This window comes from Osmerus mordax, chromosome 4 (genome assembly GCF_038355195.1).
Source record: "Osmerus mordax isolate fOsmMor3 chromosome 4, fOsmMor3.pri, whole genome shotgun sequence".
Lineage (NCBI taxonomy): Eukaryota > Metazoa > Chordata > Actinopteri > Osmeriformes > Osmeridae > Osmerus > Osmerus mordax.
This window is the reverse complement of record NC_090053.1, coordinates 4,596,552-4,618,508: the sequence shown is the minus strand read 5'-3', so window position 1 is coordinate 4,618,508 and position 21,957 is coordinate 4,596,552. Positions and strand designations below refer to the sequence as shown.

The 21,957-nt window shown below is 45.0% G+C and overlaps 1 protein-coding gene across 1 annotated transcript in view; it reads right to left on the bottom strand.

The window, feature by feature from the left end:
- ccdc33 (coiled-coil domain containing 33) overlaps window positions 1-21,688 on the bottom strand; it is a 34,145-nt gene extending 12,457 nt beyond the window's left edge. The window contains exons 1-10 of the mRNA XM_067233904.1: window positions 21,603-21,688; window positions 17,503-17,636; window positions 15,242-15,351; window positions 13,215-13,316; window positions 12,464-12,555; window positions 10,771-10,891; window positions 7,775-7,904; window positions 7,470-7,603; window positions 7,022-7,093; window positions 1,077-1,261 (exon numbers count right to left, since the gene is read on the bottom strand). Of these exons, the coding sequence (XP_067090005.1) occupies window positions 1,077-1,261; window positions 7,022-7,093; window positions 7,470-7,603; window positions 7,775-7,904; window positions 10,771-10,891; window positions 12,464-12,555; window positions 13,215-13,316; window positions 15,242-15,351; window positions 17,503-17,636; window positions 21,603-21,688 (1,166 nt within the window). The remainder of the gene's footprint in view (window positions 1-1,076; window positions 1,262-7,021; window positions 7,094-7,469; window positions 7,604-7,774; window positions 7,905-10,770; window positions 10,892-12,463; window positions 12,556-13,214; window positions 13,317-15,241; window positions 15,352-17,502; window positions 17,637-21,602) is intronic.
- Between the last annotated feature and the right edge of the window lie 269 nt (window positions 21,689-21,957).

The window sequence follows — 21,957 nt, the reverse complement described above, 5'->3', positions numbered from 1 at the left end:
GCTCACACTGCTAGGTCTAAACTACAGTATTCCATGTGTGGAAGGGGTATATGTAGCCATTACTATTCTGAGCATGTCTCCTTTCCTCCCCCTATGTCCCTCGCCCCCTCCTCCCTCCCTCCCTTCCTCTCCAATACTCTCAAACCACAACAGTGCCCGGCGGCAGGGGGCTCGGAAATTACTGCACATTCCCGCGCTGCAGGAGCAGAACTGCATACATTATGCTACATCTGAACCTCAGGTCCAGCCTGCAGGGACGAAGACCATCCTGCCAATAAAAACGTCATAAAAGACTGCAATAACACTCGCAGTTAATATCCAAATCACTGGCATACAATTTATCCTTTATTATGGAACCACGTAGATTAAAATGCTTTCCCTTCTTTTGCTGTTGGAGTGAGGGTAATCCTGGCTCCTAAACAGTGCCAAGTTTGGATTTCATTTGAGGTGGAGAGGGATATTTTTCAGTGAAAATCAAGGCACAGAACAGTTTTTTGCTTATTCCTAGTTATACCTCTTTGTGTTACTGTATTGTACAGCAGGACCATAAAGACTGGTTCTCTTCCTTTCCTCTAGTTCGCCTGGTCGAAATAATAATTTACTATGAATCTGGCAGCCTGCTGCTTCCAGCTCCCCGTGGGTCCTGACGTAGGTAAAAAGAGTAATCCGATTCTTTTCAAGACGGCCACTGCACAAAATCAATACCATATAAGGAGGCCTGATGAATTAGAAATCTGTACTCACAGTAGGTATTGATCAGCTTCAATCTACAGACTTTTGGCAGCCTGTGTAGGTATACAATCAATACGGAGATAATACAAAGAACCGAACCGTCAATCAAACGAGAATATAGTACTGAATGAATGCCATCCAAGAAAATTCATGCTTATGTAATTGATAATACTATCATCGATGACACGCTATGCCTGTCGACTGTCAATGTCAGAAGTGATATTACCTCTAGAATAAGAGCTATATGCAGTAAGCAGGTCAGACGTATCACTAACATGTCATGCTGGACCGAAAGGGGGGCCAGGTATGCTGCAGCAGTAAAGCGACTCACAGAGAGAGGGCACTGCTGGGGCTGGGTGTGGTGGTCAGGGCTGGGTGGGGTCTGGATGGTAATGGTCCCCTGCTCCTGGTCTGTCCGAGGGGGGAGAACCGCTTCAGCCGTGGGGGTCCAGTCTTCCTCGTCCAGAGTCTCCGGGTCGAGGCTGGGAAACAAGCCTGGCTCCTCTGCTGTCAGGAGGAAGTCTGGACGCTACAACAATACACCCTGCATTAGTAGTTTACATACAAATGCTATAACGGTAACCAAAAACGGCTTGTGGTAGATGTACTACAGTACAAGTGCTATTTCAAATAATAACACTCTGAGATATGTTTTCATCAGAAAAGCAATAGCTTTCTCATGTGTCCTTGATAACCTTGAAATGAAAGCCTTTTTACTGCACCGATCACACCACTTTAATGGACACTGACTTAAGGAGTGGCAGGATCTAGATGACCCCATGTTACTGAGGTACAGGCATCTCACTCTACCTCCTCACTTCCGCCCTCCTCATCTAAATGAGATCCCTGAGCGGGAAATCATTTTCCAGACTCTGAACTAATATCATTACCATCAGATACACACTGCTAGGACTAAACCAGCTCTTCAACGCAATTACATTTTAGCCTCTCAGACATTAGTCCATTTAAACTGCTTTTTTTCAGGTCAGGAGCTAATAAATGATTGAGTTACATGCAGACCTAATTATAATTAACTTCTGTGAAACATGTTTAGGAAAAAATACTTTTAAACTATATGTTTAAAATAGACCTAATAATTTTAATTTTTTATTTTGAAGCATCTAATACAGACAGCCAACATTATCATTGAGGATTTGTAATCAAATTAAAATCAAAATAAAACCTAAAAATACCAGAAGCATAGTACATAAATGTACGTATCACATGTACATTTAAACACAAAACAGTTTGTCACGTAGCAGGAAGGAAAGTTTCTCATGTCTTGAACTGGAGCAGAACAAATCCGTTCAGGTGAACAAACACAGATGATACGAGGAGAAATCAGTATGGACAGGGGAGCAAGGCAGCGTGGCTGCAGGGTCGATGCAGCTCAGTTATGCTGCTATACGGATGTCTGTTCTCTAACGGAGCCTTCATTAACCTGGCATCTGGAGCCAATCTAATAAGCAGTCAGTCCAGTACCGAGCAGAGGCCCAATCTATCTCTGTGAATTAGGGGCGCGGTCGAGGACGAGGGCGCTGGGGGCACGTTCTCCAGGTCGGCGCGTGCCGGGAGATGGAACGCAGTGGTCACCGGGGTAACGAGGCAGACGGGCCAGGAAGCACTAAGCTATGCACAGTCACACAGCCCTGCCTCGTCCGGAGCAGCGTTCGCTTGTTTTGCTCGTCTTAGCCACCTGCGCACTGACACACAACCAATACTAATTACTGAAAATCGTTTGCGTTTGGAAAACAGAGTTTGATTTATTAGAAAGAAACTATTTGTGCGCTAAGGTAATAGCTCACCGTCATTTCACACAGACAAATCAACACAAAGACTCTCAGACTGCAAAACATCAACCGACATATTTTTCCACGTAAACGTCAGTGTTTGCAGAGGGGAGAGTGTTGACAGCGGCCCTGTGAGGACCTCTCAGACAGCACTGATGCTGCTGTGCCTCCATCTCCATCCAGCAGCAGGCCAACCAGTTGCCCCAAGGCGCTGTCCATGGTGCTGACGAGAACAAAAGCATCAAAGCCTGAGCCCTCCTCACGTCCACCCCCCTCTCCTCCTTGGTGAAGGGGGGGAGGGGCAGAGCCGTGGAGTGGGAGGCACCATGACTACTTGATTCAATTAGCAAGTCTGCGAGTCCTCCCCTGGGAGGAGGCTGCAGAGCAGGGGGCTGCAGGCCCGGCTAACAAAGACATGTGGTGGTCCCTGTGCACCGGTTGAATCCACCTCATTAGCCAGCCAAGCTAGTGTGCGTCCCAAACAGCGGCCGCGGCACAGCCCAGGGAGGAGTGGCCCTCTATGCCAGTCTCCGGAACGTCACAGACTGCAGCCGAAGAGATGACATCAAACACCCCGCCTTTGTTTGGATTCTTCGCTGCATACAGGGAGTCAGGTGGCTAAGCTGTTAGGGAATCGGGCTAGTAATCTGAAGGTTGCCAGTTCGATTCCCGGCCGTGCAAAATGACGTTGTGTCCTTGGGCAAGGCACTTCACCCTACTTGCCTTGGGGGAATGTCCCTGTACTTACTGTAAGTCGCTCTGGATAAGAGCGTCTGCTAAATGACTAAATGTAAATGTGCATTGCTGATCATGTGCATTGTGGGGATTTGCAAACTGGCCATCAAGTGGGAAGACCCTCTTTCTGCTTCAGTGTGCAATGCCGTTATGCCACCTTAACAGTACTTTTTCCAAAAGTTTTTTAATCTGAGTCATATATGTTTGTGAAGGAGAACCTCAAACAAGGGCTGTGTTGACACAGGAACTGGGAGCAGGAAATGAAGTATGGATGTATGGTGGTCTGGGGTATGGGCATCGATATGAGCCAATATCTCTGCACAAACATCTGTCTGAGCCTTAGATTGACTCACAACAATAAAAGCTCTGTATCTCGCAAAGTTGTCCTCTCTGTATCAGAAAGAATAAACGGCACATTTTACTTTCTTTGAATGTCAGGCAGATAGACGCGGCCCCGGCAGCATTGGTATTCATGTGCCATAGCTCCGCTCCTTTGAAACACGGCAGATGTCTGTGTTTCTACATTTGCGAGTTGTCGAAACCGCTTGGAAGCGGTGGTGGAATTTAAAAGAAGAGAAAAATGAAACACCTGTTCAGCCTGCTCTCCAATCTAGACGTCACTCTCAATTAGTTTTCTCTGGGTTTTAAATAGCACAGACACCAGAACAATGAGGCGTGGCATACCTTTTGATATGACTTCAAATAGAAACAATTAATTGTCAAAAAGAGACATTAGTAAAGATGGTCACACAAACTCGCACTGAAGCTGGGCCAAGGCAGTCGTGTTGCTGCCAGTGCTGGCATTCTGATTAAATGTGTTGGTGGTTGAGGTGTGGATAAATACTGGACAGATGTGAGGCTGAGAGTGTTTGGATGGGGCCTTGGCATGTTCTATGATGCCTGGCCTCTCGGGAGAACTACACACGCAATTACGAAATGAACCACCGTGCTCATATAGATATCCAGAGTGCTCAGGGCCAGTATCTGGATTTGAAGGGAGCTGTAATAAAGATGATTAATAAACAGATGACAGGCCATGAAGTAAGTTTGAAATGCCAGTGTGTTTCATCTCGAAGTTGGTAGTGATAAAAGTAGGTATCGTTCCATGACCATAAATAAAAGCACATACATTCAGAATATTCAGAATATTATCAAAATATGTATATCATTTGAAAATGTTTAATGCCTATAGGTTGAATGTAGTTTTTGTTATTTTTCTACTTGACAACATTTTTTTTATCCTCTTTTTATTTAGTTAACTTCATTGATCACATTTAAGGCCTATTTTAAAGTAAATTATGTCTTTTAATTACTTTTCAACAAGAATATGTTCCAGTTAACCATGAGAAAATAATGTAAAGACTATGTATTTTGTAATCTCTCTTAATTTACAAAAGACATGTATATTACAAACATACAGTATATCCAATCACTGCTTTTGAAATGACCAGTGTGGTCCAAACTGCACATCACAATAATGAAACAGTTTTCCAACACAGTAGCCTCCCTTTTTTTTCATCACATCAACTCAGCTCCGAAAGAGATAAAGCGCACATTTAGGTTTCAAATTCCACGGATCACATGTATTATTTTGATTAATTTCTGTTAATAAGAACTCTGTACTTCCTTTATTTTGTGTATATGTGGTAAGTTTAAGTTTATGATGTAAATTAACATTTTTTATGGATCAATGTTGGATTGTTTTCCTTTAATGAAATGCAGGTTATGATGTGTGTGGGCACTGCGTAGACTTCACATTACCCTGGGCCAATGCCACGAGTTCCATTTGAACACTCCAACTGTGTGTGGGCTGCAGGTATCCACCCACCATCACAGGGGTCGAGCACATCCAAGGACAGGCACGGACAAACACACCCAGACAGGCAGGCAGGCAGACAGACACCTGCAGTGGTCTCGGCCCCCTCGGCTAACAGTCGCAATCACGGCCATCGCAGGAGCCAGAGATAATTACCCAGCTTCCACCCACCCACCAGGCCGGCCGGCATCAGTACAACCGTGTTGCTCTGCCATTGCAATAACACTCGTCTGAATGAATCCGCGGCACTTAACGACATGAATGGAAGCGCGCATTTATTTTGCCGTCCAACTGGAAAGAGAAAACAAATTAATTTGGCACTTAAGGCCCCCTCCACCAGCTTGTGAATAATGTATCACCCTGCCCCCCCAAACCTAATCTCTCTCTCTCTCTCTCGTTTTTCCACTACTAACCTGTGTCCCCCAACCCCCATTTCCAGATCACACAGCTGTTAGAAAGTCCTCCATCACAGCCTCATGCATAAATGTTGCCATAAATCATCGATAGTTGCTTGAGATCTTTCACCAAGTCTGTCATTTATCATGAGATAATTAAATAAATCTAACATACACATTTCATCTATCGGATGAGAGCAATTTCAAACAAGCAAAAACAAAGAAAATATCCATCATCAACTGTCAAAGACAGTGACTTCTGTGTTCTCCAGTTTTTTTGTCGGGTGTCGGTTTGTCTTGTCTGGAACCTCCAGTCTCTTTGTTCACTTCACACCAGCCAGTATGTAATCTCAACCTCCGAACCCCAGCTCAGTGATAATCAACACCACAGCACCCAGACCACAATCACAGCCCTCCTCCCCTCAGTGATGACAGACGGATATTTCTACCCGGCTCTCGTGCGCCCCATTATCTCAATGCAAATGAGAAAAAATGAGGGGGCACCCTTTCATGTTAGTGCTAATTAGAGAGGAATGTTAGATTGAATATATGAGCTTTACATTTAACTACTGAATAGGGAACATGTATGGTGCATATACACCTCGGAACGTGCCTCAAGTAATGGGCTTCAGTGTGTCACAAGGGCAGATTTGATTGGGACTCTAGCCATCTGTGTTCCATATTTTTTTTGTTAAGTACAAGAAATGCTATATATTGTAAAACCTTTAAATTATAAAATGCATTGTCAATATGAGTGCATACAATAACTTCTCTTATATCTCTTACGCACATTGTTTGGGAACGAACAGTAGTGTATTGTTGATGAGCATGTGAAACCCAGATATGTGAGACACACACTATTGTACTGTGAAAAATTCCTATTGCATGGTTATAGCCGAACATGCCAATAAATCAGGCCTTGTAGGGGAGAGAGGGCGCAGGCAGACAGATGGAGATGAATCCACTGGCTGAGCGACAGTAGTAAACCACCCTCTCTCCCCCAGAGCCTATAAAGAGCGCTACATTAAGATAATAATACTTTATAGTAATTATTAAAAGGCAATAAAGTCAGTTTAGCACCTCTCCAGGCTAGCTGCCTGCCGGCACTTCATATTTTATAGCATCTGTGCGGAGCTGTAGTGTCTTTCCAGCTAGGCAGCAGAGTGTGAAAATAAGGCTGAGGAGAATAGAGATTTGAGGACACAGTAGACCTTCTGTTATCACACAATATAGCTTAGTGAAGGTCTTGGTATATGTCATGGCTAAAGCTTTGAAACGCCAAATCTGCTTTTAACTAAATCTAATTTTTTCATTGTCTTTTTGTGAACTTTTCTAAGCTTAAAAGGCTTTTCCATGGTGCCTAAGTATTTACAAGAGTTAGCCCTAGAGCTCCCCATCTGTCCTAAAAACAATAAGGAGTGTAGGTACAAAGTGTGTTATAATGATGTCAAAACATCTACAATGTATTTTACTGACCAAGCAAGGCCGCATATGAATAAAGTTAAACAATATATCAGTGTTTTGATGAGTTGTGACGGTACTTGACCTCGCACCTCTGAGCCAATGAGACGTAGCACTATGCTGACCGTGGGAGCGGAGTCCATGGTGGTCTGGAGCTTGCTGCCCTGAACCACAGAGGAAGAACACAATATCACAGTCAGGGACAGCATGTCCACACCAACACTGCATAAATACTTCACACAGACTGTCTGCTTGCACGTACACAAGACTGAAGGGAAATCACTGAACAACTGAACCAAAACCAACAGAAAAATAAATTAAAATTTGCTCTTGTGTGACAAGGGACTCCATGGATTGCTAGCCAGCGTATTCAGTCTGAAACAATGGTGAATAACAGTGTTCCTCCATCACAGAGAGAGGAGAGATGTAGGCTATAAAAGGACACAGCACAGAACAGCACGTGCGCACACACACACACACGCGCGCCCACACGCACACAAAAACACAGATGTAATTAAACTCTCTCCTCTCCACACTCACCCTCAGGGACAGCTGCCCCACCCTCACCCCCCTCTGCCCCCTCTCTGACATCAGCTTCCTGTAGAGCTGTGGGTGCAGGGACAGGGCGGAAAAGCCCAAGGGGCTCCGGAGGTGCCAGCTCACTGCATTATGAACTGCCACACAAAAAAATACACATCAACACTAGCTAAACTGGGTAGGGAGGAGTTGTACACCAACAGAACATTTAGCCATAAGTACTGTGTGTTCCATTCAAATTCTCTGTTTATAAATGATATTGTCGTGTCTTTGGGTCGAGTCGATCTCAACGGGAGCCGTTTGGTTACCGCTGGTTGTGGGGTAGAACTCCAGCACCAGGGCAGCAGCACCGCTGAACATGGTGGCGCAGTCTCGTTCCAGGAAGAGGAAGGAGTGGTTCCATACAGGCTGTTCCTCGGGAGACCCTGCCAGGGAGACCTGCAGACACACGGGGGGAGGAGTCAGCCCAGCGGCTCACCACAGAGACTATCACGTTACACTACACTACTGGCTCTCATCCAATACCCAGGGTTCATGTTCTGACTCCTACTATGGCAGGCATCAGTTCAGAAATAATAACCCTGCCTTATCCTAAAACAATAAGAGTAACGGTGGGAGTGAGATGGCGTGCGGAGGGCGTGGCGATCAACAGTTGGGACAGCCTGTCCGTTCCCTTCGGGCGGTGCTGTTGTGGCATAGCTGGGGTGAGAGTGTGCCCAGCACCTGTCTGATGCGCTGGGAGGAGCTGGCAGATGGCAGTGACGCCATGGTGTGCGTCCTCACACTGGAGTAAGCCGCGCTCTTGCAGGTGAGAGGGGATGAGCTGGTGCCAGAGCAAAGGATGGTGCTCGAGGCAGTGAGGCTCCAAGGCTGTGTGCAGGACAGGGGTGAGCAGGGGTCAGGACGTGCCCCGGGCAGACAGATGTTACAGCTCATTAGAGTTTACTAAGTCCGTCTGAATGTTTAACCATGAGATTTAAATATTGATGCAGGCTATTTTGGTTGAATCTCTCCATCTCTATCTTGCTGCAAACTCTATAGTCCAATGTTTGGAGAAAGGCAGAGGTTTGCAAGTTGTGTTGTTTACGCTTCCCAGTTCTTCCCGGAATCTCTGGTCTGAAATGTCATTGGCTGAAGCATGTGTGGGCACACACAAAGGTCAGCAGTGACACTGGGTCTTCAGCTCCTTATTGATTCCCAATCCATTCAAATTATGCAGGCCAATTACCCAGCACACTGACATTCTAATCATGCAAATGTATTCAGAATTATTTAGAATTTGGTGTGGCCAAAAAATGATTGATTATAGGTCATATAGGCGAGTACGAGAGAAAGTCCAGTAGTCAGGAAGAAGGCCAAGGTCTGGGCTCCACTATCTGTCCAGCTGTATCATGTTCTTGATTAGTCTCAGAGAAAGACGTCACGAGAAGTAAACAACACATTCCTGAGTTATATAATAGGGGTCTTGTCAAAGTTTAGAAGGAGAAACCCATAGAACAGAATCCAGAGAAGAGGGCTGGTTCTCGTAGTAGAAGGGGTGAACTAGGGTTGAGGAGAAAACGGAACATAGAGAGGGGGTTTGAGCGAACATTAGAGATAGGGAGCTCGTACGCATGAAAGTCAGTTTGAATAAAACTGTGCAGTTTTAACCACATTTCATTTTGAACTTTTGAAAAATGCATGAAAAACTATGAGAAACCCGCATGTCTGTCCATGCTGCCTGGTCTCGTAGGTAGAGAGTGGGCTCTGTGGGTATGGCAGTATGGAGAGCTTGACTGTGTGGAGAGTCTAAGTGACCTCACGCCTGTGTGAGCACAGATGGTGGGAGAGCAGGACGTTCAGACCTGTCCTTTCGCCCCCGCACATGAATAACACACACACACACACTCAGCATGTGACAAGCACCACACACATGCATTGAAAAACACATACACACAAACACACCAGGTGCTGGTCTGTTATTCTTGTCAAACATTCTGGGGATCTGGTTCTAGCTTGTGCAAATGCTGGTCGGGTCCAGATCCAACAGACCTCTTCATTACCATTTCAGTATTGTTGTAGCGTTGTAATGTAGGCATCGGGACATGCTGATCAAAGGCTGATAATGGTCTATGGAGACATGCAAGGCCAAGCAGGATAATTAGTGCAGTGCAGCGATCAATACACCTTGTGAGTCAGGTTTGAAAAAAGCAATCTCAGGAAAGGGCTAAGGGAGAACTGCAGTGGCAAGCAGAATCCAAACAGGCTGAGCATGTTACAATGCAGAGAGATTTACATCAGAGGGTGGGATCCTACTCGCTGTATGTAACGCTCACATGCTGGGCACAGAAATGTAATCAAAGCTCTTGGAACACGGTCAATATTATCTCTATGATTATCTCTATGATTGATATTCTAAGACAGAGAATGTGAATAATCACTTGATCTCTCCTATGTTCTATCATAGGATATTGAAAGCGGCACAGTTTGCATGTTCTTCGGACAGAGACAGAAGCTTGAATGGCCAAAACGACAGGATATAACTGGAAGGGGATGTAGACAGGAAGACGGATGGATAGGTAGATGAATGAAGGCGAGTGCTTTAGCAGATCGATCAGTGGAAGCAGAGCGGAGGTCTCGGGGGGTGGAGGGGGGGAGGGGAGGGAGGGGGGGAGGGGAGGGAGGGGGGGAGGGGAGGGAGGGGAAGCGTTTTAGCGCTGGGCGTGGAGAGAGGGGTGACACATTTCTCTTTCGAGGCCCTGCGTCTGGGAGCAAGCTGCGTGTCATTGTGTGTGTGTGTGTGTGTGTGTGTCAGTGTGTGTGTCGGTGTGTGTGTCGGTGTGTGTGTGTGTCGATGTGTGTGTCGTGTGTGTGTGTGTCGGTGTGTGTGTCGGTGTGTGTGTGTGTGTCAGTGTGTGTGTCGGTGTGTGTCGGTGTGTGTGTGTGTGTTGGTGTGTGTGTGTGTGTGTGTCGGCGTGTGTGTGTGTGTGCTGAGAGATGCCTGAGGGGAGAGCTCGTGGCCGCGGCGTGGCACGGCAGACGGTGATGGGGAGTGGCAGCAGAGCGCTCTGAGAGAGGGAGGAAGACATGCAGCTTTGCCACATTCCCTTTCCCTACCGACACCCTGGGAAAGAGCCATGCTTTCCCCAGCCTCTGACAAACAGAGCAGCTAACAGTCACTAACACCGAGACAGGAGACAGGGACTGGGACTGTGGAGGGAGGCTAGGCCTCTCATGACCTCTTTGTGGATTGTGTAATTCTTTTTTTTGGGGGGGGGGGGGGGGGTGACGCATTAATTGACAATGCTGGAGAAAAGGAGTATACCTGAGGCCGGCCATGAGCGGAGAGAAGGGCAGGGCTGAAGGTCGACGCAGGAGGATGTGGAAAGTGGACTGTGGTGACAGCTATACCCGCTGCTCGAGGAGTGGGAAGGAGCATTGCATCCCTGGAAAACAAAACGCTTCAAAATAACATTTAAAAGAACACTCAGACTTTTTTTTATCACAGTGGAATAAAAAAAAATATATATTTTTTTTTTCTCTCGATCTTCTCTTGATTGATAGGAGCATGACTACTTTGCAAATGGAGATTTGCTCACCCAATTTCTAGAATAATGGGAAAAGGCAATGCGTACTCCAGCCCACGGAGGAGATAAATGAAAACATGGAAAATGTGTGAGACCACCGTGCTTCCTGAAGATTACAGTTCTGCCAAGAAAATCCATTTAAGTGAAAAAATAAATAAAACATTGAGTCGCACTTCCAATCACGCCTTGGCAACAGCTCCACTATTATTAGAAGCCTAGTATGAGAGAGAGACAGAGAGAGACACACAGAGAGAGAGAGAGAGAGAGAGAGAGAGAGAGAGAGAGAGAGAGAGAGAGAGAGAGAGAGAGAGAGAGAGAGAGAGAGAGAGAGAGAGAGAGAGAGAAGGGAGGAGGTGTGGGAGACTGCTGAGAATATGCATACAAGAAGATGTCACCTGTGTCCAGAACACACACATGCACACACACATGCACACACACACACACTCAAGCATGCACGCACACGTACAGACAAATAAACGACCCAGTCAGCTACCAGTCTGAACCCTGTGTTCAGACCCAAATCAATTAGAAATGGGCAAGTGGCTTTTCAGGAGAACCAAACAATGGTTTAGGTGTAAGTGTAGAGCACAGACATATTGACTGAGCTGAGCATGTAGGCCACAGGTTTGTACAAAATAACTAACAAAACCTGCTACTCTGTATAATACTTCACCTTAGAATATATTTACATTTACATTTAGTCATTTAGCAGACGCTATTATCCAGAGCGACTTACAGTAAGTACAGGGACATTCCTGTACTTACCTTGCCCAAGGACACAACATCATTTGGCACGGCTGGGAATCTAACTGGCAACCTTCAGATTACTAGCCGGACTCCCTCACCGTTCAGCCATCTGACTCCCCCTATATAAATGATCTTGGATGTCTAGCTTTTTCTAACCATAGCCTTTGTGCAGCAGGATTTTAGCTAAGGTTGCTGCACAAAGCACATGTTAAGGACACAATTAGATGCCGATGATGGTGTAAAGATCTTAAAGGAAAAGAAAATCTAGAATTAACCCGAAAGCATTAGGTGTAGTCCATAGTGACTAAATGTCACAAGCAGGCACTTACTGGGCGGCTTTTTCTAAACCCTGAAAACGGGTCTAATCGGTAATGGCTGTCCATCTCAATGCACACACACAGACCCCACCCCCACACAGCCTGCACACACATGCTTTTAGCACTCTATTTTTAGCCTCCAATGAGAGGGACACTTCTCCTTTGTTTCTGTTAATTGATGTCATGGACCTGAGGTGCATTAGTATGTAACAGGATGTAGTCATGCTGACATCACTCTGCCCTCTCTGTGGGGAGCCCCCAGCCCCAGCCCCTGGCCCCACCCCACCCCAGCCCCGCCAAGACAACCCACAGGCAGAACATATTGAATTATCTGCTACTCCCGTAGAATGGTCCGTTTCTCACTGACCTGTAGGAGTGGTAGTCAGGCACGATGCGGGCTACAGAAAACAGAGGACCAACAGGCTCCTTTAAGGGGTTCTCCATCGCCTGCAGAAGCACCTAGAACCAGGAGAGACTTACTGGAGGGTTGTAGGGAGGGATAGAGGGAGGGAGGGGAGGGGAGGGGAGGAGGGAGGGAGGGAGGGAGGGAGGGAGGGAGGGAGGGAGGGAGGGAGGGAGGGAGGGAGGGAGGGAGGGAGGGAGGGAGGGAGGGAGGGAGGGAGGGAGGTGGACATAATCCCCTGCACTGCCAAATCTGTAGCAGCACATCTTTCAGATAGATAAGTGATGCAGCTCCATGCACCGGCATTTAAACCCATGGGCTATTCAATACCTCCTGCCATGAAGGAGATCATTGAACAGGTTCAGTTAATAGGACATTTTCCCTGGGCTTGATTAAGTTAGCATTTTAGTTTCATACAGTTTATTTAATTGCCATGGTTCTCGGAAATAGGAAAACTGAGATTGGATCTCTAATATCTCATTTCATCAAAAGGTTTTTCCTCATCATACATTCATGAATCCATTTAGTCATCTAGTCATATCATATTATATCATTGCATTTTTGTACAGTAGTCCATTCATTTGAAATATAGTTCAAACCATTTGGAACTGTTGTGAAGCAATCAATATGAAAAAGGTTTAACAATCGTTTTCCACATACTGGACTAGACTAGACAGGAGTGGAATGGCCTCGACTAGACCAAACATATCCTTACCTCAAACCCGGTGAAGGAGAAGTGAGGTTGTCGAGGCAGGGTGTTGAGCTTACGGACCACAGTAACATAGAGGTTTACTCCATGTGGAACAGACCTGGTAGTCTGCAATGACAATGGGATTTGCTCATTCAGTAGGTCTCAATTACAACAGGGAAAAGGGTTCTGTTCTTATCAGAATTTACCATACGGTCATCAAGCAGGAAATATCTAGTTGATGGCCTGAATACAACCGTCCATGAAGAGTTGGGACAGGTACCTCAGATCCACATACAAAGTGATTACAGCTCAGAGCTCTCCAGAGTGTCTTCCATTAAAACAACACTTCACAGATCAATTTTTATAGCCACCATAAACAGCAGCTAGTCAGGGAGCCCCCAAAGCCTGCTCCATCCATCAACCCAGCTGTTTACACGTTGTGATGTCAAATTCCAGCCAGGAAAACCCATATCTACCGGACATCTCATCCACGGCACAGTTTTACATCTTATTCCAGTCTTACTCTTATTATTTTCCACAAATGTCCCTCCCTGGGGATTAATCAAGTATTATCTTACTCTGAGCATTGATTCCCAGTCTCAAACATTATCCTAAATCCAATAAATATGTGTGGCAGAATTTTGGGGGGGAAATCGTTAACCAGTGTGTTAGTAATATAGGAATAACAATGTAATGGTATTATTGCCTATGGTATTACTAACATTGAGAGAGCGATGAATAATTTATTATTTGATTTTCCAAGGCGGTTGTTAGAAGCAGTGTGGATGGTATTGTATCAGAGACAGGCAATCTAGTGTGAACTCACACAGTCACCCAGTCCTCAGTAAACTCCAACCAGACACTGAGTCCTAAAGGGCAGATTCAAGCTTGGTAGAAGCAACTTGCTCTCCTATATGATGTATTTGTGTATTTATCAGTGTAATCAGCAAGTGTGCTCCAATTGTAGGTTGACAGCTAAACTAGACCCTGGCCCATGGTGTATGTCTTCTTCGGAACTGCTTTAAACCTATCCATAGTACACTGAACAAGACTGGAGAACTGTGAATGTCTACATAAAATCAATATTTAATCGTAAGTCAGATGGGCTGCAGGCATTTGTAATGGATGGAGAGAAATGAATTTGGTCTCACAAAAACAAGCACTGCAAAATGACCTTCAGAATGAGGCTGATTTGAAGATTGCAAAGCTGTTTTGTATCTTCCAGACATGCAAAGGTGGGTATAAATGTCAGGCAAAAACAAATGAACCTTTGAAAAAATACCGACAGATTCAAATAGATAGACAATACGTACAGCCGACACCAGTGGAAGTGCTAGGATACCTCATATACGGCATCTGATGCTTTGAGAAGGGTAAAGAGAACATGGATTATTCATGTCTATTCCCACAGTGCAAACAACTCCCTTTTGATGGATTATGCCTGGGGCAGTCCTCCATACTCAATACCAACAGTTCCAGGTAACCCATCCTCACACTGTTCCACAGAGCCTGCACCATGAGCTCTCCCGGAATCACATACACAGCCAGGGGCTCCCTTCCTGTTCCTCCAGCTAGACATAATGATGCTGTGTGGTCTGAGGTGAGCCTAAATTTAAACTGGGTAGCAAGGAGAGGGTAGCAGACTAGAAAGGTTAGAGGGGGATAAGTGCTGATTGCCAGCAGCAGGAGTCTGATATCCTTTCAGCTCATCTACGGGACATGAAGACGTGTTCATTGGTTTCCATAACACTCAGAGGGCCTGACAGGAAGAATGGTGAGCAGACAGGAAACAGTTTTATTTTGAAGGGCGATGCCTGTTCTCCTGAAATATAACAGAAAATGTAGAGAAAAGGCTTCTGTGTAAACATGGAATGGATGGATGGATAGATGGATGGATGGCTGGATGCATGGATGGATGGGTGGCTGGATGCATGGATGGATGGGTGGGTGGGTGGATGCATGGATGGATGGGTGGGTGGGTGGAGTAGTGGGCGGGTGGGTGGAAGGGCTCACCTGCACTAGCTCCAGGTGGTAATGGTGGAAGGGCTCACCTGCACTAGCTCCAGGTGGTAATGGTGGAAGGGCTGGAGATGGACTACAGGGAGGCGGTAGTGAGCCAGAATCTCCTTGGTTCGGCTGTCAGCCACATTAAGGACCACCACTGCAGATCATTAAAGAGCATACAAAGATATTAACACAAAAAAATAAAAAAATAATTCTGGTTTAATTGAAAACATTAAAAGGGTTATGAAATTCCATGAAATACATATGTACTTTAGAGGCATGTTCTCGGGAAACAACATTCTGGGGCTAAAGCCCAGAGAGCCTATCATAGTGTGTATGAACGCAGGCTGGCAGTAGAGAAAGCTCATTTAACAGCTTCGAGCAACGCACTTACTCCACAGTGTCAAAATAGTTTAACTTCTACATAAGCTCTGAACTAAAGATGAACCCTGGCCTTGTCTTATTGTTCCTCTTAAACAAAGTGCAGACAGCAGCACTGACACAGTTCCCAGCATGCCCAGGATTTGGGCATGTCAAGTACAGACCAATCAGAAGCTGACGCTTCCATCTCTATTAGAAATGGATCCCGTCAACACCTCACACAGCAGCTGGTGGGGAGGACAGCCTGGCAAGGTGATTCTGAGACATCACACTCTCTGCACATTCCTCCCCGTCTCCTGGCGTTAAGCAGCTGAGGACAGAGAGCCAATGAACTACAGCAATGGACAAGTAACCATTCCACATGCCTTAGCAACAGTTGAAATCCATTATACCAAGACCTCCCATCAGTCAACAGTAACCCGTGACTAGGCTGTCCTCCAATGGGCTTGCTTTACCGCAAATGGGAGGAGACAGCCGTGGTCAAATAAAACAGGAGCTCAAACAAAGAGAGGGAGTTTGGTGTCTGCAGTGTTGCCCTGCCTCTCCCCGGTGCACCATCAGTATTCTCTCCACATCTCCTGCAATCATTCTTTCCCCTCCACTCTTTGAGAGAACCGTTAAGCTCTGTGTGTAATTATTCTGTCACTTAACAGGCACGAACCACACTGCTGGAATAATCAGACCCACGCTCAACAATTATCATCAAAACAGAGGCCTTTCTCTGTGCTGACGAGCAGATCGAGGCAAAGCAATTTCACACACATAGATTTTCCCCGTCAATCGTTTTCTCCAAAGCGGAGGGAAAAAAGCATGTTCTATTAGACATTCTATTCAGACAGTGGCTAGTCAGGTGCAACAATGGCTCAGAAGTATGCCCCATTTTTTCTTTCCTTTTTTTTTTACCCAAATCTACATTCTTCTTACAGTTATTGAGGACTACAAAGGCAGAGCGAGAACAAATCACTTTTGCTTCCTACATGAGGTGTTGGGCTTAGATGAAAGTTAACACTGGTTTGGAAGGACATGTATAATCTGACAGTGTATCTTTCAAAATATCCACAGGTAATTGCTACAATGATACCTAAAGTCTCATAGATGGCACACTTACAGCTACAGCTGCACTGTACAATAATTATAAATGAAAGAGGTGTGGCAGGAGCTGGGCTTGGATAAACATGGATAACAGGAAATAGTCTGACTGTAAAAAGAAAGAGTATGGATAGGTTGCGCTTGAAATAAACACTGAAGATTTGTTCATCTTTAGTAGCAAGGACTCTTTGTAACCAACACGCAAGACTCCTGTGGGACTTGTAGCTCAATGATTCTGAGGAGCACCATGCTATTTTAGTTGCTTTTCTTTTGCAGACTCCCTGCTTGTGGGTTGTGACATTGCATCACAGATAACAGGCCAAACAACAGCACAAGATTCCACGCTGTGAGGAACAACACTTGTTTAAGTATTGACTCCCAGACCATGAATACGTCCCTCTTTCAAGCCAGTTTTTTCCTGTTTTAGTTTGCACTTTTATCCAAAGCGACAAACAGAGCAGGGGGGATATGGACCTTCGACTTCTTGATCTGAGGTCAAGTGCTATAACCACTGAGCTATGCCCTCCCACTCCCTCAACACTAAAAGTGAACTGGTTTGTCTTTTGAAAAGGGTATATAAATGTTAGACGCAGATGTAACTCAGATATCCAAATGTCGCGCCATTCTTCTGACGTGTGCTGTTCAACATCAGGTGACAAGCATTCTTATATTGCCTACAAAAATAACCTGGCCAGTCATGTATTGCGCAAACGGATCATTGTCATTCGGCTGTTGGCTGAACGCTTTGTCCTCTGTAATTCATAGACCGAGCCCAGGCCCACACAACATTACCCAATAATCTGATCCTATTTGGTGGTGTTGCTCTTTGGCAGCTCACCGTCCCCGCGTGCCTGCTTCTCCGGCAGCTCCAGGCTGAGCTTCTCCTCCCAGGAGGGGCAGTGTGTGGGCTGCAGGGTGCAGCGGGTCACACCCTGACTCCTCCGCCCGTGGTCCTCATCCACTGCTCTCTTCCTGCACATATGCACACAAGGGGTCAGATGGCTGAGCGGTTAGGGAGTCGGGCTATTAATCAGAAGGTTGCTGGTTCGATTCCCCGGCCGTGTCGAATGACGTCGCATCCTTGGGCAAGGCACTTCACCCTACTTGCCTCGGGGGAATGTCCCTGTACTTACTGTAAGTCGCTCTGGATAAGAGCGTCTGCTAAATGACTTAATTTAATGTAAGCAGCGATAGTATCTCTTCTGCTTATGGGGGGCACGTTCTGGAACAATACAGTGTTAGATATGTGAAGGAGAAGAAAATGGGTTCTTTGCCATGGGGATTTTCTAGCTCTTTCACAATGCACACACAACTGAACTTAACTGAGCTATTTAGCATTCCAGGAGGGTCACATTTTATCTGGAGCCTCCTTGTTCTACCTCACCCTTAAGATAACAATGTTGACCTTACAAGTAGTTAAACAATGCACACACGTGCACACACACGAATCCGGCTCAAAATGCCTGGCTAATCACATATACACCCCTTCATTGTCTTAAACCTTTGAACAGTTCAATCAAACACGCACGCTCTCCCCTCTCCCTTAGAGACCTAATCCCTGAAAGCAGGGTACCACATGTGTCTCCTGACCCTCGTCACGAAGTCACAGCAATAACCAACCTTTGAGACCGAACACATGCAATCTCCTTAGCAAATACATAGACAGTAAACCCAGCCCCCTTACAAGAAAAACTGTCCCACCCCCATAAATATACAAATTCCCAAACTAATACTCAAACTGTTAAAACAGCAGGCTCTTACACGGGGATTAACAGACATTGAACCCCAAAACCATATCAGGAAATGATTGAGCGTGATTCGTGAATGAGGGGGTTGTGTTACAGGACTACCTGTACCAATCCAGGACTAGAAATGAATTTTAATGTGCACACAAACTATATCCGGAAGTTAGAGTGATCCTATTCCCACCTCCTACCTCTGAGGCACAGTCCTGGGGGGAACTTCCGCAGGTTACCAGCAACACAGCACAAGTCTCAGCTGATACTCTAGAAATCCCATGGCATGTCTACAAAGAACTGCCAGGTTGACATTCACTACTTTACTGACAGTGGAAGACGAATCCTCCATTTTTCCCATAAATAATACATGAAAGGACATCTACAGTCCTGCCACAACTATGTAGAAGAATCAAACCCAGCTAGTTTTACAGTGGTACTATATGACATAGCAGTCTGTAAAACCATCTGACAGCCCCTTTTCAAAGTTTAACGTTCATGCTCCAATTGTCTGTAATACGTGTGTAGAGCATTCTGGATTCAACAAATTCAAGTCTGTGACAGCAGGTGGAAGCAAGCCTATTCTGTGGGAATCTCTAAAATTAGAAAAGAAAATTGTATCAATGACAACTTTTTTTGTATCAATGACACTTCAGAAAAACACTCTGGTCAAAGTCACACTCAGAGCACTTCATAGCACCTACCAATGTCACATCTCACACGAGTAACCAAAAACACTAGAGTAATTTGGAGATGAATTTGGATATGGCCATATAATCAGAGGATTATGTATATATTTTCATGGTCATACATACATCAGAGAGTTACTTTATCAACCTTAGGTTTGCAGTAGGTTAAATTCTAGAGCCTATTCTATAAAGACAATAGAGCAGAGTTTTTTTCCTTTGCTTTTCCCTATCCAGAATGATATTTGATCATTCTGGTTGTTTAAAAAAGGACAGAGATGTCAGCCAGCATTAGCGTCCAGGAAGGCTCCGTACCCAGAGGATCCAGCAGTGCCAGGAAATCAGTCATTAAATTTGCAGCCACTCTGTGGAGCTCCCTGTGTGCTGCTGGGGAGGGGAAGGAGGGGGCTTCCACTATGCAGGGCCCGCCGGTTTAGCCTGGACGTTCTTCATACAAATCATGGTCATCTTTCTGATGAACCTCGGTCTTGTGGTCATGTGGACTATAGTTTTGAGGAGGTTTAAATTCGTCTCGAGTTCCCTTTTTTCGTTCAATAAGGTGGGTAGCTGGGGTCCATCACTGAGGCTTTGGGGGGTGGCATATTCATTTTTGACCCTCTAAATCTTGAGTCCATTAATTATTAATCCTAGTCCTAATGAGTTGCTGCTGTTGTAGATTCATATGCGACATTACTTCATGCGTTATTTTTTTTTTTTTAATCAAACCAGCGTATGTAAGAACATTTATAGAATAATAAAAAGCAAGATATAAATAATGAATATTTGTAATAGAATTCATAAAATAAACAAATATTATATGAGTAGTGGATAAGAAACAGCAGGACCAGCACAAAGTGAAAATTCCGATATGATTTAAATAACTTATGAGCAGTGCATTGATTCAAATGATTCAGATTTAAACCTCTTCAACGTGACATCAAAGTGGATCAAAAGTTTGTTTGTCTTTCAGTTTAATCCTGGTAGGTTAGCTTTATAGAATATTATAATGCCTGAACATGCAAATAAATATATAAGAGTATTATATATAATTTAAACCAACAGAATATACACCAGATCAATTAAATACATTCTAGCGTCCATCGTCTGAAAGCTGCACATCTGGATTCTCATTTCGGCTTTAGGCACACAAACATCCCACTTCTGACTCAGACATAGGTCCTTGTTTATCTTTCGTAAATAAAGGATTGTTTTTTCCCCCCTCAACCATAATACCCTTCCCCCCCGTCTGCCTCTCTGTTGTCTCTGAGTGCCCATCAGGTTTGTTAGAAGCCTTCGATTGGAGCCCGGATGATGCGCCCCCTCTCCTGCCTCAAAGCCAGCTGCAGATGAAAAATGTATGACCGTACGAAAACCCCTTGGATTCCATTTGAAGTGGCTGTGCTCCTCTGAAGCTGCCATGCCCTGACTGTGTCTGGCTCTGCAAAGTCCAGCCCCCTTCTCCACAGTGGGAGGGAAGAACATAGAGCGAGGGTGTTGGTCTGGAAGGGACTGCTAATCAAGAAAATTATTTTTGTGCACTTAACAGAAATGGACGGGAGGGATTTTAGACGGACACTACAGTGGCAGCACAGCTAATACTCAACCCTCACTACACATTGACATTTTCAAGATCTCTTCTGTTAAATATCTTTCCATCTCTTTGTCTACCTCTTTCCAACGTCGGGCTACTTTACTTTCCCCACAAGGTCATGCAGAACGATTGTATTTATTATTCATAGGGATCTCATTATTTGGGCAATAGATCAAAACCCAAGGAAACATTAGCACAGTATCTTTCTCTTTGGTAGAGCCCATGGCACTCCAAATTATGTCCCTAAAGAAGAAGAGCTAGCCATTACCCGCATACTTCAATAGGGGAGATACAATATCAGAGGATTCTCTGAGCCAGCACATGGGTCATTATGTGGTCAATTGGAGTTATTGCCCAGTATACTTCCAAGCAAACTTGGATTTGGGAGTTGTTCAAGGTCAAACAGCAATTCAGAGGTTTCTCGTCAACCTTCAAACAAAACAATCTCAAGTGAACTGTGGTTACATGATCGAGCTTTTGACTGTTGATGATAAGACCCTCAAACTTTAAATAAAAAACCATAACATCAAAAACGATTTAAATAACAATCGACAACAGTTGCCCTATACAGGGCGCATTCAATACAGTAAAAACTGTGTTTTGAATCATTCATGTCTGTGTGCACATGCCTGGGCTGGAGCACTCTACCCCAATGTTCATGGGGTTACCCAAGCATGTGTAGATTGCCAAACGTGGCATGCAACTTCTCCACCTCTGCTCACTCTTCTAAAAGCCCTACAGGACAGGTTGGTCACGCTCCCTTTGAAACATCAAGTGCAGAGACTTGTATCGCATAATCCAACTCAGAATACTGCCATTTCATTTTAAATACCAACAACAAAAAATCTTGCATTTGTCTTTGTCTTTGTGTATATATGTAGTTGTTTAAGGGGGAGACAAATCAAACAGCAGGGGTGTTACTCACAAAATGGCAAACGGCTGAGGAACCCCCCCGTCACTCTGGGGGGGCAGGCTGGTGGCTCCATGCAGGATGAAGCTGATGGACTCCATTCCAGGGTTAGACACGAAAAAGTCCTCGGCTACACTCAGATCACCCTCAAAAGGAGACTCAATAGCCTGGTGAAAAAGCAAGAGAAACACACACACACACCATACACAAAGAGAGGGAATTGGTGAATATAACATGCTGCTTTTCACATAGTTTTAGGAAACCTTTTTTATGGTTCCAAGGGACAGCAGAAATTTAAAAAATTGCTTGCAACATGGCTGAAATGGTAAAGTGGAAGTAATTTCATTGATTGCGCAAAATGGCATTATTA